The 22,069-nt window shown below is 50.0% G+C and overlaps 1 protein-coding gene across 1 annotated transcript; it reads right to left on the reverse strand.

Annotated features, from left to right (window-relative positions):
- Positions 1-1,355: 1,355 nt before the first annotated feature.
- Positions 1,356-20,616, reverse strand: RRM1 (ribonucleotide reductase catalytic subunit M1). Its single transcript, XM_086630624.1, has 19 exons — positions 20,570-20,616; positions 19,516-19,604; positions 17,689-17,866; positions 17,098-17,198; positions 16,388-16,447; positions 15,586-15,625; positions 13,918-14,080; positions 13,196-13,337; positions 12,345-12,428; positions 11,527-11,688; positions 10,856-10,935; positions 9,821-10,022; positions 8,618-8,767; positions 7,471-7,692; positions 6,400-6,476; positions 5,420-5,555; positions 3,947-4,042; positions 2,934-3,122; positions 1,356-2,592 (listed from the first exon to the last, which is right to left on the reverse strand). The coding sequence occupies exons 1-19, from the start codon at positions 20,586-20,588 to the stop codon at positions 2,404-2,406; spliced, it is 2,379 nt and encodes a 792-aa protein (XP_086486750.1). The 5' UTR covers positions 20,589-20,616; the 3' UTR covers positions 1,356-2,403.
- Positions 20,617-22,069: the final 1,453 nt, after the last annotated feature.

Raw genomic sequence — 22,069 nt, forward strand, 5'->3', positions numbered from 1 at the left:
AGTGTGAACGGACGGGCACAAGGCTCTCCGTAACCTCACTAAACCCCCCCTGCAGTCTGAACCGCCGCTCCCCAGCAGAGTTTTGCCTCCAGCCCAGACCTTCCCACGTACCTGTTGACAGCCCTGGCACATCGTTTTCAGTTCTCACTAAACTCGCTCTGCTCCACCAGCAGGTGAGGGTAGCATGTTCTGCAAGAGGGATTCCACTTCCCCAGCAGCCCCGCTCCTGCCCTTGCAACTTCTGAACTTTCTGAAACTCGCTCAGAAGAGTATTTTTGTAGTCAAAAGGCTCTGTCCCCTCACAATCTTTCTGATGGAATTCCTCGGGTGGCCCAGCTGCCAGGAGCGGTGACTAGACCCAACACTCTTCCTTTGGACGCAGAGAGCACCACTTCCCAAGGTATGTGCAGAGACCCCCACCCTGCAGTGCTGTGTTCAGCTCTGGAGTCCCCAACACAAGGAGGACATGGAGCTGTTGGAGCGGGGCCAGAGGAGGCCACGGAGATGATGCGAGGGCTGGAGCACCTCTGCTCTGGAGACAGGCTGGGAGAGTTGGGACTGTTCAGCCTGGAGAAGAGAAGGCTCCAGGGAGACCTTCCAGCACCTTCCAGTGCCTAAAGGGGCTACAGGAAAGCTGGAGAGGGGCTTTGGACAAGGGTGTGGAGTGTCAGGACACGGGGTGATGGCTTTAAACTGGAAGAGGGGTGATTGCAATGGGATCTAAGGAAAAAATTCTTCCCTCTGAGGGTGCTGAGGCACTGGCACAGGTCACCCAGAGAAGCTGTGGCTGCCCCATCCCTGGCAGTGTTCAAGGCCAGGTTGGATGGGGCTTTGGGCAACCTGGTGTAGTGGAAGGTGTCCCTGCCCATGGCAGGGGGGTTGGAACTAGATGATCTTTGAGGTCCCTTCCAACCCAAACCATTCCATGATTCCATGCCTTATAAGAGAAATCAGCAGAAGATATAGGGCAAGTGCTGGACTAAAAAACAAGACCCAAGAGTTCAAGCCTTCCCTCTAGCGTAGTCCCAGATTTGCCCATGAACCCGGCACGCCTCCTTCCCACGTTATGGGAACACAGGCTTGGCCTTACTTCAGCCCCTTCCTCGTCTTTACCCTTAGCCCAAATCTTCCAAACGACACAAAGAACCAGACACCCTGCGGAGTCACGCACGGCTGCCCCAGCAGATCCAGGGCTCCGCTCACAGCCTCGTTCCGCAGGAGCCTTAGAGAGTTCTCTGGGAGGAACTGTGTGCAGGAGGTGCAGGGAGCACAAACAAGGCCCTGGCCTCCAGCTGCTGCAATTCACTTTTAATCAAAAAAAAGAGTTCCCAAGATACCACTGCTCATTCCTTTGACATTCCACATTTTATTGAGTTTGGCTGGATTAAAGGATCAGTTGTATTGTACATGAATTCAATAAATATTTAAGAACTGGATGACGAAGCCCCATCACATTAGAGCAGGGAGTTAAGTACACGGATCAGTAAAAATGCATTATTTTTAAAAGATCAGGTAACTAGCTGGGGTGGATAGATGCAACTCGCAGAAAAAAAGATGATGTGTGCACTTAAGGCAGCTTTCCGGCCAAGGACAGCATGGAAGCCCATTACCAGTAAACCAACTGGTAATTAGAGTAGGTTTTTAACACAGAGTAACACACACTGCAGCAGTTCTGCCAGTGCCTGGTCACAACTGAAAAGGAACACGGACCAAGTGCAATGCTCTGCCCTGTCAGGCTGGATGGAGAAGACAAACTCTCCAGGTAACAACGGACCCACCACCAGTCTGCACCTTTAAAAAACTTTTGGAAAAGGAAGAGGAGGGGACAAGGAGAGTAAGAAGTGGTGGGAGAGGGTCTCACCGGCAGATGTGCACGCACTCCAGCTTTCTGAGCTTCACACAAATCGCTCCTTTGCCATGACAGACACACAGTAAGTGTCCAACACACCCGGCCTAGGGGTGTTCTCCTGCTGTCTTACCTCAGCTAAGGAAAAGACACCAGCCAGTTGCACTTCTTTCTCTGCAGACATGAGTAACAGCCTTTTGTAAACTAAAAGAGTCATCTGAAGCCCCCAGAACAGATCTTTAAGGTAACTGGCCTTAGCGCTTTCCCTGTCTGTTCAGGAAAAGCCCTGCCTACAGGGTTCAACGTCAGACCACACGAGAGCACTCAAGTTTTCAGGAAGCCCAGCTACTAAAGCAATACACAAACTTCTTTTGCATCCTACTCATACCTGTGCACCAACGCTCAGTCGGATGGGGAAGCTACAATACACTACTGTGATCACCCCTCCGGCCACAGTGCCAGCAAGCCTCTGCATCTTGAAGTTATACTAGATGCTTCTATCTCAGAAGGACTCCAGCCAGGTGGAACGGCTTTGCTGGCACTGCAGGGTGGATCCGTTAGGAGCCACACATCATACACTCATCCCGGTTCTCCAGGGAGCATACCATGGCTGCTTTATTCCTCTCCTTCTCCTCCTCCTCCTTGGAGGCCTTCTCCCGCTCTCTGAGTTTCTCCTTGTTCAAGGTGAACTGGATGGGGTTAGCAGCTGGTTTTGTCCTCAGATAGTACATGCCAGTCTTCAGACCCTGCAGAGCAAAAGCAGGAGTCTAAGAGCTGGGATCAGCTGGAGGTCAGGCAAGCAACAGAGCCAAACCGCGAGCTGCTGAGGCCAGCCTCCTCCAGTCCACACCACTGCACCAGCCTCGCAGTGATGTCCAGTAGTCAGGATTGATGGAGGTGACGCTACAAGCACCCACAGCTCTATCCTCCAGAGAGACGTTCCACTGGTAACACTGGATTCTTGGAAGGAAACGACCGTTCGCCCTTCTAAGAATCAGTGAGACCGATTTTCCATGACAGCACTTATCAGCCCCCACTTGCTCTCTGTTAGAACGAGCCCCCAGCCCACCCCACCCCTCCCAGATACCTGCTTCCACCCGTAGAAGTGCATGCTGGTGAGTTTGCCGTAGTTGGGCTCCGCGATGTGGATGTTGAGAGACTGGCTCTGGTCAATGAAAGCTCCTCTGTCTGCTGCCATCTTGAGGACAGTTTTCTGGGAGATCTCCCACACTGTCTTGTAGAGTTGCTTCAAGTCATCGGGAATCTCGGGTATATTCTAAAACCAACAGGAAGAGTTTTTTGACGCAGTGTAACCAGCGGTTGCCCAAATGTTCATGTTTATAAAATCAAATTCTTCGCCGATCGCTGCGACTTCAGCAATCCCGACTAGAACCAAGGCTCTTTGCAGCTGAATCCGAGCGCTCTGTGTCCGAAAGCACCCGAGCACAAAGAAACCTCAGCTGCTGAAACAGGACAGCTCATTCCGGGCAATTTGAGAGAAAAAGCTGCTTGCAAACAGAGCGTTCCTGCTCTGTACTAACAGCTGGGAGGTCTTACCAAAAGCAATCCAGCAGCTAGAACCTGCCCTAAAATTCAGGGCAGGAGGGACGCACTTCGTTAGCACAAACTCCGAGCACAACGCTCACAGCAGCATTTCAAACTCCACAGCGTAAATGATTCATCCCACAGAGACTGTTCCACGTGTGACTTATGGATCGGGATGCCACACACTCAGCTCCTGTCTCAAGCCTCCTCCCTACTATGGGATTACCTCTTTATAATCTTTATGATGATGGGATTCCAAACATTTGCAGAATCTGCATAAAGTAGTGTTTGTTCTAGCAGTAATCAGTAGCACATTTCCATTGGGCTTCTCTACGACACGGAAGGCTCCAGCAGGAATAAATTACCACGGAGATCAGACGTTCCCTCATCTTTCTAATGGAAATACTCCACACTGCAGCTTTCCCTCCCCAGGCTGGCTGAGCCACTCGGACACAGCAGACCTCAAAAGCACTCTGTGGCAAACCAGCCCCCCAGCCAGCACTTCCCAGACAAGGAGGAATCCCTGCGCCATTCTCCCCGGTTTTCCACACGTACCTGGATAGAGCCGTTGTGGGCAATGATTTGGTTTTTCATCTCCTCATTCCACAGGCCCCTCTCTGTGAGATCTTTCAACAAGTGCGGATTCACAACCTGTAAGGGGCAAAGACCAAAGGACAAAAGCACCATCTGTCCTGCTAAGCCATACGCCCTGCCTTATGGCACGGATACACCTTCCTAGAGGAGGCAAGTCCACCCCAACATGCACGGGTTTTTAAAGGGTTAAATGAGACCTTGTACAGCACTGACAAACTTTCACTCTTCAGTCAGCCTTGATGGCCAGACCAGGCTGGAGGTTAAAACAACAGGGTAACCAAGGTGAGATGCTGCTGGTCTCTGCGGAACACAGAATCATGGAAGGGTTTGGGTTGGAAGACACCTCAAAGGTCATCCAGTTCCAACCCCCCTGTCATGGGCAGGGACACCCTCCACTACACCAGGTTGCCAAGAAGGCTGTCTGCAACACCCAGCTGACACCAACCAGGGGCTAAACTCGTTGGACAGTAATGGAAGAAGTTACTGGACATCATAAATGTGATAGGGGAGTGTATGGAACTCCCCTGCATGAGGAATGCCAAAAGATATGAAAGGGAGAGATCTTTACTCACCAGGGCCACTGACCACAACCCAAAGGACTAAGTAGGGGCATAAACAATGATCAAGACTGGGGTCAGAAGGGGAAGGAACAAAACAGGTGCAAGCTGTTTAGCTGGGAGGAAAAAACAGCAATGTTTGCTTGCTGGGACTGTCTGGGGACACCTGTCCAGCAACCCTGCACCTGACCTACACAGTGCAGCAGGTTAACAAACCTGTTCTGACCTCGCCACATGCGTCTGATTTGATCGTGCAGCCAGGAGGAACTGGGAGTGCTTTCCCTAAAATCTGTGATGGGACAGCCCAGAGGAGATGTAGGACAGACCAGACCTCTGTAACAGTTAGATATTCCCCTTGTCTCACACCAAGCTCTTTGCTAACTCCAGCCTCCAGAACTCAAACTGGTTCATACTCTCTCCTAAATGACAGACCCCTCCGGATCTGCAAAGCTTTTACACGACCTCTTCAGCTTTTTCCAGTGCTTTACACACAGCTCTTTCCTCAGGGCTGTGCAAAGCAGCACTGTTGTCTCGGTTAACTCTTCCCATAGCACGCACGTCCCTTCAGCAATCGCACTAATCATCACTCATTCAGCAAGTATTCCTGCAGGCCATCTTGAGACCTCAAAGGTTTGTTTTCCAGAGAAAAGCAGCAGTTCTTTACCATTTTCCATATTCCACCATGACTGAATATGGAAAGCTACTACTACAGCACATAGTAGAGGCGAGATGTTCCCTTGGTGTTTTTGGCCTCCAACATAAACACCTAACTGAACTGGGTTACCAGGTGTGTGGCCTCCATCTTGCCTTTCTTAGCACAGAAAGTCACCAAAGACAGGAAAAGAGAAAAGCTCTTTCCCACAGCTGCCTCGCTTACCTGAAACTCTCCTGAGAGGACTCTGCGTGTGTAGATGTTGCTGGTGTAGGGCTCGATGGATTCGTTGTTGCCCAAGATCTGAGCAGTAGAAGCAGTTGGCATGGGAGAAAGGAGAAGGCTGTTTCTCACACCGTACCTAGCAACAACAGTCAAGAGTTAGAAAGCTTCGACCAAGTGAGACAAGACAGAAGAAGACCCAAGAATAGCACAGTTTAAATCCTGTCTGCAAAGAGCTAAGAGGGGCAGTACGAGGAACGCTCAGCTCACGCACGCAGAAGTCTCACCTTCTCAGGGCAACCTGCAAACCCTCAGACTACCTGCAGTAAAAAAGGGAAGCTCCACTGAACTGTGAACGTGGGTCAACATGGAAGCACACCTAAAGTCTTCGCTATTTTTGTCTTTAACCAGAGGCTTTCCCAAATTATTTAGTCATGAGAAAGGGTGCACAGAAAAAAAAAAAAAAAAATCCGTCAGGCACTCCACAACTCCACAGCACTCGGGCAAAAACAAAACGAGCAGCCCATGAAGAGCACGAGACCTCTGCATTCACGAGACAATAGACAGATTTACTAAATTTAAAAATTAGTCCCTTCATTAGAGGCTCTTCGTGCTTTAACAATTCCTGTCTTCAGGATGTTCAAGGCTCAGCTGCTTCTCCATGTCACTGGGGAAAGAGTTCCCAAGCCGGCTGACTCCGTCTCACCCATCACCACGTTTGTTTAACAGGAACACAAACCATTCTGCTGATGCATCCAAGATGAAATACGAGCTCAGCTACATCAGAGTCTAGGGGTGGGCTCTCTCTGGCTTGTAAGAACAAAAATGGAAGCAAGCCATCCAGAAAAGTTCTGAAGAAAGATCTACTGGGGTGGGAGGGAAACGCACAGGACCGTTTTTACACTTGCACTCTTTCATTTTCAGTCAGTCAGAACACGCCGAATGCAGTTTGCACCTAACACAAACCGTGCAAGACTACTCACTTGGCAATCTTCTCCTTCAAAGCCTTCCAGTCCCAAAGATCAGTCGGGGTGACATTCCACATGTCATACTGCAGAATCTGAACAACACAGGTGTAGTCCAAATTAGACAGGGTGCTCTTTTCATAGAATCATAGAATCATAGAATGGTCAGGGCTGGAAGGGACCTTCGAAGGCCATCTAGTCCAACCCCCCTGCAAGGAACAGGGATATCTCCAACTAGATCAGGTTGCTCAGGGCCTCATCCAACCGGGCCTTGAACGTCTCCAGGGATGGAGCATCCACCACCTCTCTGGGCAACCTGTGCCAGTGTTCTACAACTCTCATGGTAAAAAATTTTTTCCTAATATCCAACCTGAATCTACCTCCCTCTATTTTAAAACCATTACCCCTTGTCCTATCACAACAGGCCCTCCTGAACAGCCTCTCCCCATCTTTCCTGTAGGCCCCCTTGAGGTACTGGAAGACCGCTAGAAGGTCACCCTGGAGCCTCCTCTTCTCCAGGCTGAACAGCCCCAACTCTTTCAGCCTGTCCTCATAGGAAAGGTGCTCCAGCCCTCTTATCATCTTCGTGGCCCTCCTCTGGACCCTCTCCAACTGGTCCATGTCCTTCTTATGTTGGGGGCTCCAGAACTGGACGCAGTACTCCAGGTGAGGTCTCACGAGGGCAGAGTAGAGGGGAAGAATCACCTTTTCTCCATGTTCTATAAATCACATTGTAAACCGACCTGTTATTCCTACAAACTGCTCTCTACAATTCAGTCTCGGTGAAGCTCCTGTCTCATAATCTCACAAACACTCACTGTTTTAACTGCGCTAAAGGGGACGGCCTGCCCAGGCTGAGTCTTGCACTTCTTTGACTGCTCTCTGCACCTCAGTTTAACTTCTGCATTTCTTACTGCACGTAAGAAGCCAAACGATGGAGGAAAACTCACGCGCTGTTCATCCTGTTGCAATATTATCAGCCTAAGGTGTGTCAGCCATACATCTCTTTCCGTACCAAACACCAGGCACAGCCACGTTTTCTGCTCTCCAGAGCTTTGGCCCTGGCTCAGGACAGTCCCTGGTACTTACTCCTTTGCTGACAGGAGAACCCTCATACGTCTCGTAGGGTCCTTGCTCCTTGGCAAGCTCGCAGCTGGCTTCCAAAGCACCGTAGTAAATGGTCTCAAAAATCTGCTGGTTCAAGCGCTGGGCCTCGGGGCTTTCAAAGGGATACCTCATCAAGATGAAGGCATCTGCCAGGCCCTGCACACCAATGCCAATAGGCCGATGGCGTCTGTTGGAGCGTTCAGCCTGCGGGGCATTCAGGCAAAGAGAAGAGATCACCTTTAGCAGAACTACACAGAACCATCGAACAAACAGGGTTAGAAAGGATCCCCGAGAGAAATTTTCACCCCTACCACTGCCTTAGCTTTCATGGGCCATTCACTCTGCTGCAACAATCCACCTGTCAATTCTGCTCAGTTCCCCGCTGCTGCTTGGTGGGATGGGAATTTGAGGACCCACACTAAGTTCATTAGAATTGACTACTGACTTGAATTGCTCAACCTGACAAAGGGAGCCTCAATTTAGAAGTGAACACTAAGCACTTTCTGAAAAACAGGCCCGTGAAGACATTCAAACTCATGCATTTGAGCTGTACACGCTAGAAGAATTTGATCCTCATCAGGTTTGACTTCACACTCCAGGTATTTGCTTATTTCCTGCTCCACCACCCAGCTGCACTGCTTGCCGTTCTATGTTCTTGCAAGGCAGCAAACCCTGCTCCCATTCCTCTTCTACAATTACCAACCCTCTCTACACTTTCCTTCCAGAAAGCAGTCCCAAAAACACATAAAACCAACAAGACTGAGTTACACCTTTTTGGGATCTTTCCAGGATCCTTCTCTCTGTCCCACTTCCTGCCCTGTTCCTAGTGCTGCTCTGTGCCTCAAGGAAATCCACACGCAGGAAAAAATCCCAACTGCAGAACCATCTCAAGGGGAGGCTTTTCCTACGACTGCTTCGCTACGGAACCGTTGTGGCTCGAAGCTTAACGAGTTGCTACCAACGGGTGACATCTGCAAACAGGTAGTTAATGGAACTCCCAACTATTAACCAGAACAAGTTTACAAAAATCCCTCACTGACTCCTTCTGCCCAGTCTGAACTGGGATTGCTACGGAACAGCAGACTCTCAGCGTGCCTTCAGCCACACCCCAGCTGAGCCCAGCGCTCACCTCTGGCACAGGGTAGTAGTTGATATCGATGATTTTGTTCAGGTTTCGGACAATGACTTTAGTGACTTCAGCCAGCTTCTGGAAATCGTACGTGTGCTCTGAAGTGACGTACATATTCAGGGCTATAGAGGCCAAATTACAAACTGCAACCTGTGGAGAAAACACAGTGAGAACAGGCATGCCAGCCACCACTCCATGCAAAAAATCCCACAATTTCTGTTCCAGAGCATGTTCTCTATCCAAACCCTATGGAAACAAAGAATTAAGCAACCCACAAAGCTGGAAAAAAGCACCCCTTGTTTCTTTGCTTTCTTATGAGTTGTAAAAAAGTTCACAACGATTCAGTAAGGTTCAGTAGATATCAATATCACCATAAAAATTCTGTTCTCTGGCCTGCGCAACCCTATTGCCTGCAAGTTATCCTTACATAAACTAACCATGTCTTGTGTTGCCAGAACCAGCAGCTGATCTCAACGAGATCCCAACTATATTAGGGCATTTCCCTGGTAATTTTCCAACACTAGCATTATTTCCAAACCCAGGAGAACTGAAAGCAGTCAGCTAAGATTTCTTGCGCGGTGCAGGCAGGCAAGATGACGCTCCACCTCTTCTAGACTACTTGGGATTTTGTGAATATGCCAAAGAGCATGAGCTAAAGAATAACTGGAATGGCTCAGGCAGTAGAAACTGGTATTTTCAGTTACAACAGTCTCTAGAACTTTACTGCACCAGAAACGCTCCATGCTGTCTCACTTCCACGTCCCTCCTTCGCCTTTGTTCGCAATGCTGCGGTCCAAACACAGCACATCCACAGAGTACCAAGATTAGGGCAGCACTCAGGGATCTCAGGGGGAACTGATACTGAAATGTAAGTCTGTGGGCAGGAGAGGCGTGGTCTCACTGCGCCAGCAGCCGAAGGGGTGCCTACGTCAGCCACCAGCAAGCCAAAGAGCTCACTTCTCCCTCAAGCTTTCAGAGGTTCCTCTTTGATGGGTACCTTGTTGTACACCAAATCCTCCACAGGAGCTGGAAGGGAGGGGAAACCCACACACGGAGTCAGTGGAAGAGTTGTTTGAGCCAAAACACCCCCAGAATTTTCTTAGCTACCTGTCCCCTTCCCCAACCAACAGGCATATTCTAGAAAGCTTCAACCGGAGCAGTCACGGCTTTCCTACATGCTACCAGTTCCTGTTCTCCACCGACCTCATCTTTGCTGGTGTACTCCACTATTTCTGTACACAGATTGCTGCATTTGATGGTCCCCAAGTTCTGCTGATTGCTCTTCCTGTTGCAGGAGTCTTTGTAGAGCATGTACGGCGTGCCGGTCTCCGTCTGAGATTCGATGATCGCGTACCAGAGCTGCTGGGCCTTCACCACTCTGCGGACACGGCCTTGCTTCTCGTAGCTGCAACAGGGCACATGCTGCTTAATCACTCCCAGGCTCTCCAAAAATAATGGTGGAAGACAATCATTTTTAACACAACATCAGGTTTTCAGGCAGGCAAGACCTCCTTCACTGCTGTAGTGTGTAAACTCTGAACTAGCCAGGAGAGTCTTAACAGCAGGGTATCATGACTATCCTTGTCCATCAGGAAACAGAAATCCTCCACTACAACATGCTCTACAGCCAGTTCAAAACAAAGCCACCAACGGCTTTAAGCGGGCATCACTCCAGAATTTCCCTCTAACAAGCTAAAACAATCATTCATGCATTGTTCTATTTTGAGCAGGTCACGGTTTGAAGCATGCAGTAAGGAGATGTTCCCCATCAGTACTTAAAGGGGCCCTACAGGAAAGTTGGAGAGGGACTTTTTACAAGGACATGTAGTGATACAACAAGGGGCAACGGCTTTAAACTGAAAGAGGAGAGATTTAGATTGGATCTAAGGAAGAAATTCTTCCCTCTGAGGGTGGTGAGGCACTGGCACAGGTTGCCCAGAGAAGCTGTGGCTGTCCCATCACTGGCAGTGTTCAAGGCCAGGTTGGATGGGGCTTTGGGCAACTTGGTGTAGTGGAAGGTGTCCCTGCCCATGGCAGGGGGGTTGGAACTGGATGGTCTGTGAGGTCCCTTCCAACCCAAACCAGTCTATGGTTCTATGATTCTATGATCTTTATCCTTTTATCAGTCTGATAACGGAACTCTCTGACCACAAGCGTGTGGTTGGGCTCCCAGATACCACACACGGGCAGTTCTGTGAAGGGATGACAACTACTAAAAAGGCTCTTGACTTTTCTTACCTTTCATACAGCTTCTCAAATTCCTCTCCCCAAACCTCATCTAGACCAGGACACTCATTTGGACACATTAAGGACCAGTCCTGTAAGAAGGAAAAACATTCAGAGAAAATCTTTATGCATCCTGTCCATTAAAAGCATTTACTTCATTAGCAGATCCTGCTGTAAGCAGGAACGTGCAAGCTACACTTCCCATCCTGAAAAACTAGGAACCAATTCTGCCAGCAGACATGGGGAAGGTGCCGAGTAGACTAATCAGATTTATTTAAAGATTAATCGTATGAACATGTATGACCAAATTGCATTTTTAGTCTTGAAATGACTAGTTCTCAGATAGAACCCCTTGAAAACAAATGCAAGTGGTCATATGAAGATCAATTTACTGAGAAGATTTTGATGCTTTAAGGAAATTCTAGAGTAAAAATTTAGCGTAATAGTAGCAGTACATAAGTCATGGGCTGCAAGATTAAGCACTGAAGCAAAGTATCCCACTGCAGTTGGAGAACTCCATCCTCTACCTGCACAGCCTAGTTCTCAACTGGGGGTGCAGGAGCCCTTTCAGGAAGTTCCTTTGCTGCCAGGAACGGCTCTGCAACCCTTTGTGAACTCCAGCCCAGGGGTGGTCATCTGTGTCGCCACCAACAGACACATTCTGCAGCAATCGAGCTTCTCACCTGGTTGGTTTCAACTCGCTTCATGAAGAGATCAGGAATCCAGAGGGCAAAGAAAAGGTCTCTGGCTCGCTGCTCTTCTTTCCCTGTGTTCTTCTTTAAGTCAAGAAACTCAAAGATGTCCAAATGCCATGGCTCCAGGTAGATGGCAAACGCCCCAGGTCTCTGACACATAAAGTATAGTCAAGGTCAGAACAAACTTCCCTTGAGAATACAATCCCCTGCGCTGCTCCTGAGTGCACGCAACGCCCTGAATAAACTGGAGCTTGGTTTTATATTCTTCTTAAGGCAACTTCAATATGCTTTTGTGTTACTGCTGCTCTCACTTTTGGGAACTGGGCCATGTTGCAGCTTCTCAACAAAAATTTAGTACCAAAAATACATTTCCTCTGTGTCAACAGGAGCTTGACAAATCTTACATTTGCCCATTAAGTCATGCCTCCATTGACCTCTGCACTATCCAAGGCGCAGGACAGCCGAAGAAAGGATACCAGCCAAGCAGCTTTCTACAGCCTTACACCTGAATTCACTGCAGGGCACTCAAGGAGTGACTAACAACCAGAGCAGGAGCCTGATACCACACATGCATATCATGCAGCAGACATATACCAAAAGATACACCTGCATGATAGAACACATAGCAAAGGAGGAACACCAGAATACCAACACAAAGGGGAGAAAATGCCCTATTTTAATCATGTGTCATCTACAACCCCTTTGTCAGCTCACTGATGTCACTGGGTCAATCTTTCACAGACGTGGAGCCTCTTTCCCTGACCCGAGGCTCCCTTCTTGACCCTAATTTAATGGAAAGCCAGTACCTTGTTTCCACCTTGATCCACGTATCGGGCAGTGTTGTTGTAGACCCTCAGCATTGGAACAAGCCCATTGGAATTTCCATTTGTCTGCAAAGGCACAGGAAAAGCATCAATACTGAAAAGCTCCACCTGAAGAGATGGGCCTACATTTTCTGCATGTCTTAAAACAGTCTGCAGAACTCTTACACTGAAAGCTAGGAACTGTTTGTCCCAATCAATTATTTGGCAGCTCTTTCCCCTCCATCTTTTTTTTTAAATGGCCAAAAATTATATATCAGCTACTGGTCCCAGAGTTAATAAAACGTACCTTCTAACTTCTTTCCTCTACATTATGTAATCCAAAGGCTTGCAGAGGTTACACGCACCGTGACAAAACAGCCAAACACATCCACGGATGATTTTAAGCAGTTATACATGCAAAAAGGAAAAGCACTAATGCACAAGTCTCTGAGTGTATTCCTAAGTTGCTAATCAATCATAGAGTCATGGAATGGTTTGGGTTGGAAGGGACCTCAAAGATCATCTAGTTCCAACCCCCCTGCCATGGGCAGGGACACCCTCCACTACACCAGGTTGCCCAAAGCCTCATCCAATACACAAAGAAGTTGGATTGTCTGATCAAACAGCAGAATAAGATTCTCTTTTGGGAAGGACTTCCATTAGGAAGCCAAAACACGAAGGAAAAGCAACGTTTTTGCCTTAGAGCACATGGAAAAGGGAAGGAGTACTGAGCTAGACTGACCACTGTGTTAAACTGACTCACTAGAAGCAGCATTGATTTGGCAACTGAAACAGAGACATTTCCCAAAAGCAGGAGGTTTAACCCCTGCTGGGAACACCATCTGCACGCTTACCCCAGCAATATAGCTGCCCGTGGCTCGGATACAGCTCACAGCAAGGCCGATCCCACCAGCAGACTTGGAGATCAGGGCGCACTGCTTGAGAGTGTCATAGATCCCCTCGATGCTGTCATCCTTCATGCACAGCAGGAAACAACTGACGAAAACAAATAGCTTCAGCATTCAAAGATTAAAACAAAAAAAGCCAAGAAGTATTTCACCAGGGCTGCAGAAAACCAAGGGTAAACGCTGAATCTTTAACACGCTGTGCAAAGTAAAAAAGGGAAGCAAAACCACTGGCTGCAAAGTGCAATAAAGGACAGTTTTAGAAAACATCACGAGCACCAGTTGTATTGCTGATACCTGTGCTAGCAAAGCAAAACATTCCCGAAATCATATTACTTATGCTTGCTACTTTTGGCATGTTTTAGAAAACAATTACCAGGATTCATTTTGTAATCCGCAGAAGACTATGCATAAAAATAACTTTTAAATAAAATACAGCCATGTAAACATTCCCATTAGCTTTACAAGCTAACAGAAACCTGTGTATTTTTCCCCAAAGGCTACACCAGAGATAAGTTAAATTTGACAGCAGCTTCTCAAAACTTCACAAAACAATCACAGAAACACAGCTATGACTTAGAAGCTGTGAAAGTATTTCATTTGGACAGACTAAATCTCCAAAACTTTCTCTCTGTCCAGTTATGCATCAAGCAAACTTAAGCCAGAGGTACCTGGAGAGCTGAGGCCGGTTGGTGCCCGCGTTGAACAACGTGGGGGAGGCGTGGGTAAACCACCTCTCCGACAGCAGGTTGTAAGTTTCGATCGCAGCGTCGATGTCGTTTTTGTGGATCCCCACCGACACCCTCATCAACATGTGCTGGGGACGCTCAGCAACTAAACACAAAAAGCAAGGAGGGAAAAAGAACGTCAGTAAGACATCTAGAGTTAGCACAGACAGACGTGGAGGTCGTAGCAAAAAGCTACGAACAATGGAAAGCCAGCCGTGCCCTGGGCTGCACCCAGAGCAGCGTGGGCAGCAGGGCGAGGGAGGGGATTCTGCCCCTCTGCTCTGCTCTCCTGAGACCCCCCTGCAGTGCTGCCTTCAGCTCTGGGGTCCCCAGCACAAGAAGGACATGGAGCTGTTGGAGCGGGGCCAGAGGAGGCCACAGAGATGATGCGAGGGCTGGAGCACCTCTGCTCTGGAGACAGGCTGGGAGAGTTGGGGCTGTTCAGCCTGGAGAAGAGAAGGCTCCGGGGAGACCTTCCAGCACCTTCCAGTGCCTAAAGGGGCTACAGGAAAGCTGGAGAGGGGCTTTGGACAAGGGTGTGTAGTGACAGTACAAGGGGAAGTGGCTTTAAACTGAAAGAGGGGAGATTTAGATTGGATATAAGGAAGAAATTCTTCCCTCTGAGGTGGGGGACAGGTTGCCCAGAGAAGTTGTGGCTGCCCCATCCCTGGAAGTGTTCAAGGCCAGGCTGGATGAGGCTTTGGGCAACCTGGTGTAGTGGAAGGTGTCCCTGCCCATGGCAAGGGGGTTGAAACCGGATGGTCTTTGAGGTCCTTTCCAACCCAAACCATTCCATGACTCTATGATTCTATGTGCAATGGGCCACTTGAGAGCCATAGTTTTCACAGAATCACAGAATAATTCAGGCTGGCAGGAACCTCAGGAGTCCAATCTTCTTCTCAAAGAAGAGTCAGCTCAGAGAACCAGACCAGTGTGCTCAGGACTTCATCCAGTCAGGTTTTGAAAAACCCCAAGGACAGGGACCCCTCTCAACAACCTGCTCCAACACTCAACTGCTCTCATGGGGTAAAAACTCACCTGTATTAACAGTTAAAATCCAATCAAATATCCAACCCAGTATCTAATTGCTCTCCAGATTTATTCGATTACAATTAATCTCCCACCCTTCTGGTGTCCCAGCATTTTCACACTAAGGGCCTGCAATAAGTGGCACTGATAGCACAGTAGCTCTTCCAACTGAAATTTATTTAAAAGGGCATTAGCATTATGGAACAAGTTATCAGCTGGACAGGAACTGCTCCATCTTCTAAATCCCAGATAACCTGCAGCTTCCCAAGCACGAGGGTCCGTAAAACAGCCAGGGAAAGCACAGCTGTCCAGGATTTGGAGCACCCAAGTACACTTGCCACAGCGCTGCTCTTCACCAACCACCTGTTTTCATGCAAGCATACCCCTGCCACCACAGACTCAGCCCGAGAAAATCATTTGCACATCATTTACTCCAAGTGTGTTGCTAATTTTTGATGCAGCACTCGGTGCTTTCACTGGATGCTTTATGGAAAGCTCTGAGGTAGCCTACTCTCAACACCTCCTCTGGGCCTTGGCCTTGGCTTTTAAATAATACTTTCAGCTGACGCAGACAGTTCTTACCTTTTGAGTTGATTTTCAGCAAGTAGGAGCGTTCTAGAGTCTTTAAAAAGAGAGAAAGTATTTTAGCAGACATGCAGATTTCAGTTAAAAAACAAAAATTCCTGTTAACTCCAAATTCAAGCATCTTCATGCTCCTTATCCCAGGCCTCAACAGCAGCACCAATCCTGCTCTCCACTCCTCCTCTTGATCATGGCATAGGATATTAGGTAACTACTGACTAACAGTGAAAGGCTCTCCGGCTAACCCCCCAGAGAGCCCACTGAAACCATTCCGCAAGGAACAGCACGTTATGAGGGAAGCAGGAGGAGCAGATGGTGGGGGCACAGCAGACTGGACTGGTTGTGGGGGAGACGTTCCTGCAGCGTGGAAGAGGTCAAATCCATGGGATGACACACTTGAGAAAAACTGTTACACGGAACAATGGGGAAAAACAAAAATCCCTTTTTTTTTTTTGGTTTATTAAGAATCAGATTATTTCCTTGAGGAATGGCATGAGCTGGAAGCTTTCAAACATGCAGTTCCATCTGCTGCGAAGCGGTTTGAGCCCAACAGTTAAAACATTCCAGCAGCCAAGGGTACAGGACGAAGCTGAGCAGAAAGTCCATGATCCATCCAGTTAGACAACTGCTTTGTGCAGGCACGCTTTGTTTTTCACAAACCCACTAATGTCCCACCGACTCCAGTGCCCTCCTTGCCCAAACCCAGTGATTCTGCAAGCATTCCCACCCTTCCCAAAAGGCTCAGCAGTCTTAACATTATCAAAACAGCAGTCTTGGTTCTCACGAGTAATGTGCTTTTTACCTTAAATCCGAAATAGTTGTAGGAGAAGTCTCTGTCATAGATAATGGCAGAATTCAGGCGCTGAGAGGAAATAATAGAGAAAAATTTACATTTTGAATCAGCTTTTTTGTGGCTCCGGTTAAGGTGTAACAATGCTATCGTTGTTCGGCACTTCTGGCCTCAGAGGTCTATGAAACAGCTATCAGATTGGGAGAATAAAGCAGGGAAGAGCCCTCAGCTTGAAACAAACGCACAGTTTCAACCACCTTTTTCCAAGTACAATGCACAATTGCTGGCTACGTTTTACTGAACTTTCACTAGACACCAAGAAACACAAGACAGAATCAAAATACCGACGGGACTTCCCGGTAAGAACACGGGGACCTGGAACAACCTGAAATCAGAAACCAAACCTCATCTCTCCCTGCTGCACACACAAAACAGATTGCTACATCAGAAGGTATTTCTTCTCAAATTAATTAGTTGTGCTGATCACGGCTATGCGGGCATCCAAGACAACAGATTCTACTACAGAAACATCCTCACATGAAGGAAATTCCTACATCCTCTCCTTTCAACTCTCCAGAACAGAGCAGTTATCACCTGCACTAGTTTCCCCATTGGCTTTTTGTCCTAAAACAGACATGGCTTGCTTAAAAATGAGAAAAATAAATTAGCTGAACTAGTTCACTGAATTTTTTAAAACTTCAAGTGGAAAAAATGTTACGTACGTCTTTGTTGGCCAAAACTATGTCCAGAGTTTCTTTGCAGATCATTGGTGAGTGCTTCCCGTTGTGAGGGTTTACGTAGTTGTAGAGATCATCCATCACATCTACAACAGAAAGGGATTTAAGAAGGACACACACACACCTGGATATGCATCACCTGTCCTTTGTTTTCAAGGATTTACAGGCAGGACTACCCATCCGCTGAAATAACCCCTGCCAGCTCTATGGACATACAACTCTTCTTCTACCTGCTCAGTGCTATCACTAAGCTGTTAGCCTTGAAAATGCACTTTTTTTACAACATTTTTCTACAGAATTTATAACACTTAACAAATGGGAAGAAGTGGGTGCAAGCTAATTTCAATCAGTTACATTTTTCATCAATCTATTTATCCAGATGCTTTTCACAAGACAGGCAATTTAATTTTCCTTGTGACATGCCTCGAACTCATGTTTTTCATCTCCATGGCATTTTCAGTTAGCCTGGGTACTTACTAACTTCTGCTCAAGAAAGAGATTTCCATATTTATATCCTCTAAAACTCCTGCTCCCTCTCTGACTAATTGCTACCCAAGTGCCCCTGAAGAGACCTACCACTGAAGACTTTCTTAGTTTCCTTGTGCAAATTGGACACGGCGATCCTCGCTGCCAGGATAGCGTAGTCGGGGTGCTTGGTGGTCAGGGTGGCGGCTGTTTCGGCAGCCAGCGTATCCAGTTCCACCGTCGTGACACCACTGTACAGCCCCTGAATCACCTTCATGGTGATCTGGGCCTGAAAAAGGAAAATTCCAGAGGTTAGCTACCTGCTGTTGGGGAAAAAAAAAGTCCTGATGTTTCAACCATGTAGGATGTAAGATATGCTATAAGCAGTACCATTCGCTCTGTTTGAACAGAAAAGTCAATTAAAATATCAAACGCTCCTGGTGAAGTACTGACTCCTGAAATTTTGGGGCAGAAGGGAGAGTGAGGAAAGAGAGAAGAAAGCAGAAACTGCCAGTCCAGAATCATCTTCTTCTCCGCAGAAGAAACAGTTTCTTCTCCGCAGACGCTTCCCTAAAGGCTAGAACAGAGCAGCAGCCAAGTTCACAGGGAAAAGTCAGATTCAAACAGTACTTGCTCGGAAGTTTTGGAACTCCAAACGAAGCTTGACTTTACAAATGCCTGATGAGACAGGGAAGTGCTATGCTTAAAATAATTTCATTAAAAACCCTCCAGCCTGGAGGGGATACAATGGCTTTTGCTTCATGGCTTAACCCAATCTTCACCTGCCAGCTGGGACCTTTTGTGGGAAAAGACTTTTGCACCTACCATGTCTAAAGTATCTTCTGCTTTTCTCTCGAGCGTTTAGCACTGACCAGGACAAGAAAGAGCATATTCTGCGCTGGAGAACAGAGGTCTGGTCTAACGTGGTCCAAATACTTTGGAAGTGCCAACAGGCTCACAAAACCAGTAATTTTCCAACCTTACTCTCTGAAAGTAAGCACGTTAGGTTAGGGATTTTTAGTATTGGCTTGTGAAGCATCTGGCACAGGAAGATCCAAGCCCAAACGAAGAAACTCAATTCCAGGAAGAGAGGTGTCACACACTGCTGCAGAATAAATAAGAGTGCAGTGCTTCATATAAGATTGGCTTCGTTATTAAGCCAGGGGTACCAAGAGTCAGAAGGACTGGGAATCCTGCTTCCGTCCTCACCATCAACTCTCTGCCACCGAGATCATGTCAGTACACTTTGTGTGATGCAATTTAAGACATAAAACCAGATCATTAGATCTTGGAGATGGGAAAAAACTAAGTTGGCAACTCCAGCTGAACAGACTGGGTCTGCATATCTGCATAAAAATCCCATGGAGATCAACGGATCCATGAGGAAGTCATGCTCTGCACAAGCTTTGGAAGGAGAAGCTTGTATGGACAGGATGAACATGCACTCGAAATCCTAAGCAGCTCAAAACACAAAGCAGGGATATTATACTGACAGGGGGGCTCTGTCAGACCTTGATTTATTATGAGAGGATCAAGAGCTACTTTCCATATAGCATTGCTCCAGCTTTGCAGATTGAAACGGAGAGCAATCTACAAAACCAAAAATAGGTGAGTCTGAGCAACAGACAACTCTTTTTTCTAAGCACAAGAAGCCAATCGCTTCAACAACATTGGAGGTAAAAGCAATTTACAATAGGTAAACTGATCTTCCCCCCCCACAGTCTCAGACTCTGTATCTGAGAACCAAAAAACCTCAGAACACAAACGATGAGAAGACACACATTAGGAATGCATTTGCCAAGAGTTCCTGCCCAGGCCACCACGCCTGGCTTTTGCCATGGAGAGTAACTGGGCAACACCGGCTCACCGCTGCCGGCTCCTAGCAGAGAGCACCACATGGGGCAGAGAACAGGAGAGCAGGAAAAAGGGCAGACTCACGGGATCGACAAAGTCGGCGTTGAGCCCATAGCAGAGCTTCTGGATGCGCGAGGTGATCTTGTCAAACATGACACGCTCTTGGCGTCCATCTGTCGGAGAAGAGGTTACGGTTACAGCAGCTCCCGTTACAGCAAAGAACCAGTTAACCACAGGATCCTCCTGCCCAGCAGCACCTCACGCGAGGAGCCAGCCCTCTTTTGGGGGAACTTGGGGTGGGAATGGCCAAGGACAGCCCGCTGTGGTTCTCTGTTCAGGCCCAAGGAGAAGGGAGGCTACCCTTGCACCTCTGCTTTGATCAACAGCGTGGGGCCGAGCCCAGAGCTCACTGCCATGGCGGGCTGGGGTCTCGTCCCCCACTCTTGGTGCCAAGGGGGGAGCTCCCTGGCTCCGGGGTCCGTCCCCAACGCACCGACAGAGGGGTGCTGTCCTCTCGCACTCCGTGCCATACGAGCAGCCCCCAAAGCAGAGGAGATCCCATCCTTCCACACCCAGTGCCACGAGCGACCCTCCCAGAACAGAGTGGGGGTCCTCATCTGCTCACTTTAGGTGCCAGGAGAGGGACCCCCAAACAGACGGGTCTCATCCTCTCCCACCGGCGCCATGAGAGGGACCCCCAAAGCAGAGGGGTCCCATCCCCTCACACCAGCGCCATGAGAGGGACCCCCCAAAGCAGACGGGTCCCGTCCCCTCCCATTAGCGCCATGAGAGGGACCCCCAAAGCAGAGGGGTCCCGTCCCCTCCCACCAGCGCCATGAGAGGGACCCCCAAAGCAGAGGGGGTCCCGTCCTCTCCCATTAGCGCCATGAGAGGGACCCCCAAAGCAGAGGGGTCCCGTCCCCTCCCACCAGTGCCATGAGAGGGACCCCCAAAGCAGAGGGATCCCGTCCCCTCCCATCAGCGCCATGAGAGGGACCCCCCAAAGCAGAGGGAGCGATCCCACCGCCCCCCCCCGCTCGTTGCCATGCTCGGGGACCCCCCCCAGAGAAGAGGAACGAACCCCCTGCCCCCCGCTCGGTACCGAGGGACGCCCCGGCCCCGCCGAGCCCCCCCTTACCGCGCTTGACGACGTGCATGGCGGCGGGCGGCGTCCCCTCAGCGGCTGCTCGGCGCCAGGCGCGCTCTAACGCTTCCCGCTCCCGCCAACCGCGCTGACCCCGCGGCGCCGCCGTAGCGCTCCGCCCCTCCGGCTGAGGCTGCGGGCGACATCTTGCCTCCGGACGGCGCCTTCCACTCTGCGCCCTTCCCCGCCGCCGCGGCTTCAGCGCTGTCTCTCGCCGTTAACGGAGGCTCGTCCCGTCCTCCGTCTCCCCCCCCTTTTCCCCGCCTCTCCTCCCGGGAAACGCCGCCCCGCCGGGGCAGGCCCCACGGCCTGCCCGCTTCCAAGATGGCGGCTGAGACCGCACCTCCCCGCGGCAGGACGGGAAAGGGCGGGAGCGCGCGCCGTACGGAGCCCGCGGAGGGACAAAACACCCTCGTCCTGCGACGGGCAGTGCCGCCGTAACCGCGGCCGTTACAGTGGTGCCAAAGCAGCGCCCGGGCAGGATATGGAATGCCATCCGCCACACGGGGGGGGGGCCGCGGCTGCCTTCGTCCCGTGCCCTCACGGAATGCCGCTCGCCCGGGGCAGAGGCCCGCAGGGGCACGGCAGCTGGGCACGGGCATGGCAGCTGTGTACAGGCATGGCAGCTGTGTGTGGGCATGGCATCTGGGCACGGGCATGGCAGCTGTGTGCAGGCACGGCAGCTGGGCACGGGCATGGCAGCTGGGTATGGCACGGCAGCTGTGTGCAGGCACGGCAGCTGTGTGCAGGCATGGCAGCTGGGTACGAGCATGGCAGCTGGGTACGGCATGGCGCCCGGGCTGGGTCCTGCTGGAAGGGGGCTGGGGGCAGGGGGGCACCGGGCACTCCCTGCAGCAAAAGGGGACATACCACCTGTGGAGGGCTCTGAAGGCTGGGACAGGGACACAGGGCTGGCATTCTTGGCGAAGGTGGCGGGTGCCCCCACTGAGGGTGGCATGAAGGGCACACGTCCTGCCACAAAGACCTTTTGGGATTCTCATAAAGCTCATGACTGCCCTTAAAACATCTGGACTGCCACTGTCAATGAGGGGCAGCCCCTGCCCTGTACTTAGGAGGACGAGCCTCCTCCCGGCCCCATGGGCAGCCACCATCTCCTTCTGCAGCGCCCGCTCCTCGCGAAGGCGCGGGGAACGCCTGGCAGTCCGGGCAGGGCTCGTGGGCAGCGGCACCCAGAGCACCGCTGAGCTTTACGCTCATGATCCAGCCCCAAACATCCATAATTCCACTGTTGAATGTCCCAGGAACCAGCGGCCGGCCAGCAGCTGCGGCACTTGTGAGGCTGAAGCGGCGCAGCAGTACCCGGCGTTTATGGTTCGCGGCGCCATCCTGTCCTGCGCATCCTCCTCCTCCCCCCCGAGAAGGCCACCCGCCCGCAGGGCACGATGCTGAGCGGTGCCACACCGCACAGCCTCCCTCGTCTCTGCGAGTGGGAGACGGGAAGCTCGGGTGGGTACGGCACCGCAATGGAAACAT

Source organism: Tauraco erythrolophus, unplaced genomic scaffold (genome assembly GCF_009769465.1).
Source record: "Tauraco erythrolophus isolate bTauEry1 unplaced genomic scaffold, bTauEry1.pri scaffold_45_arrow_ctg1, whole genome shotgun sequence".
NCBI classification, from domain to species: Eukaryota; Metazoa; Chordata; class Aves; order Musophagiformes; family Musophagidae; genus Tauraco; species Tauraco erythrolophus.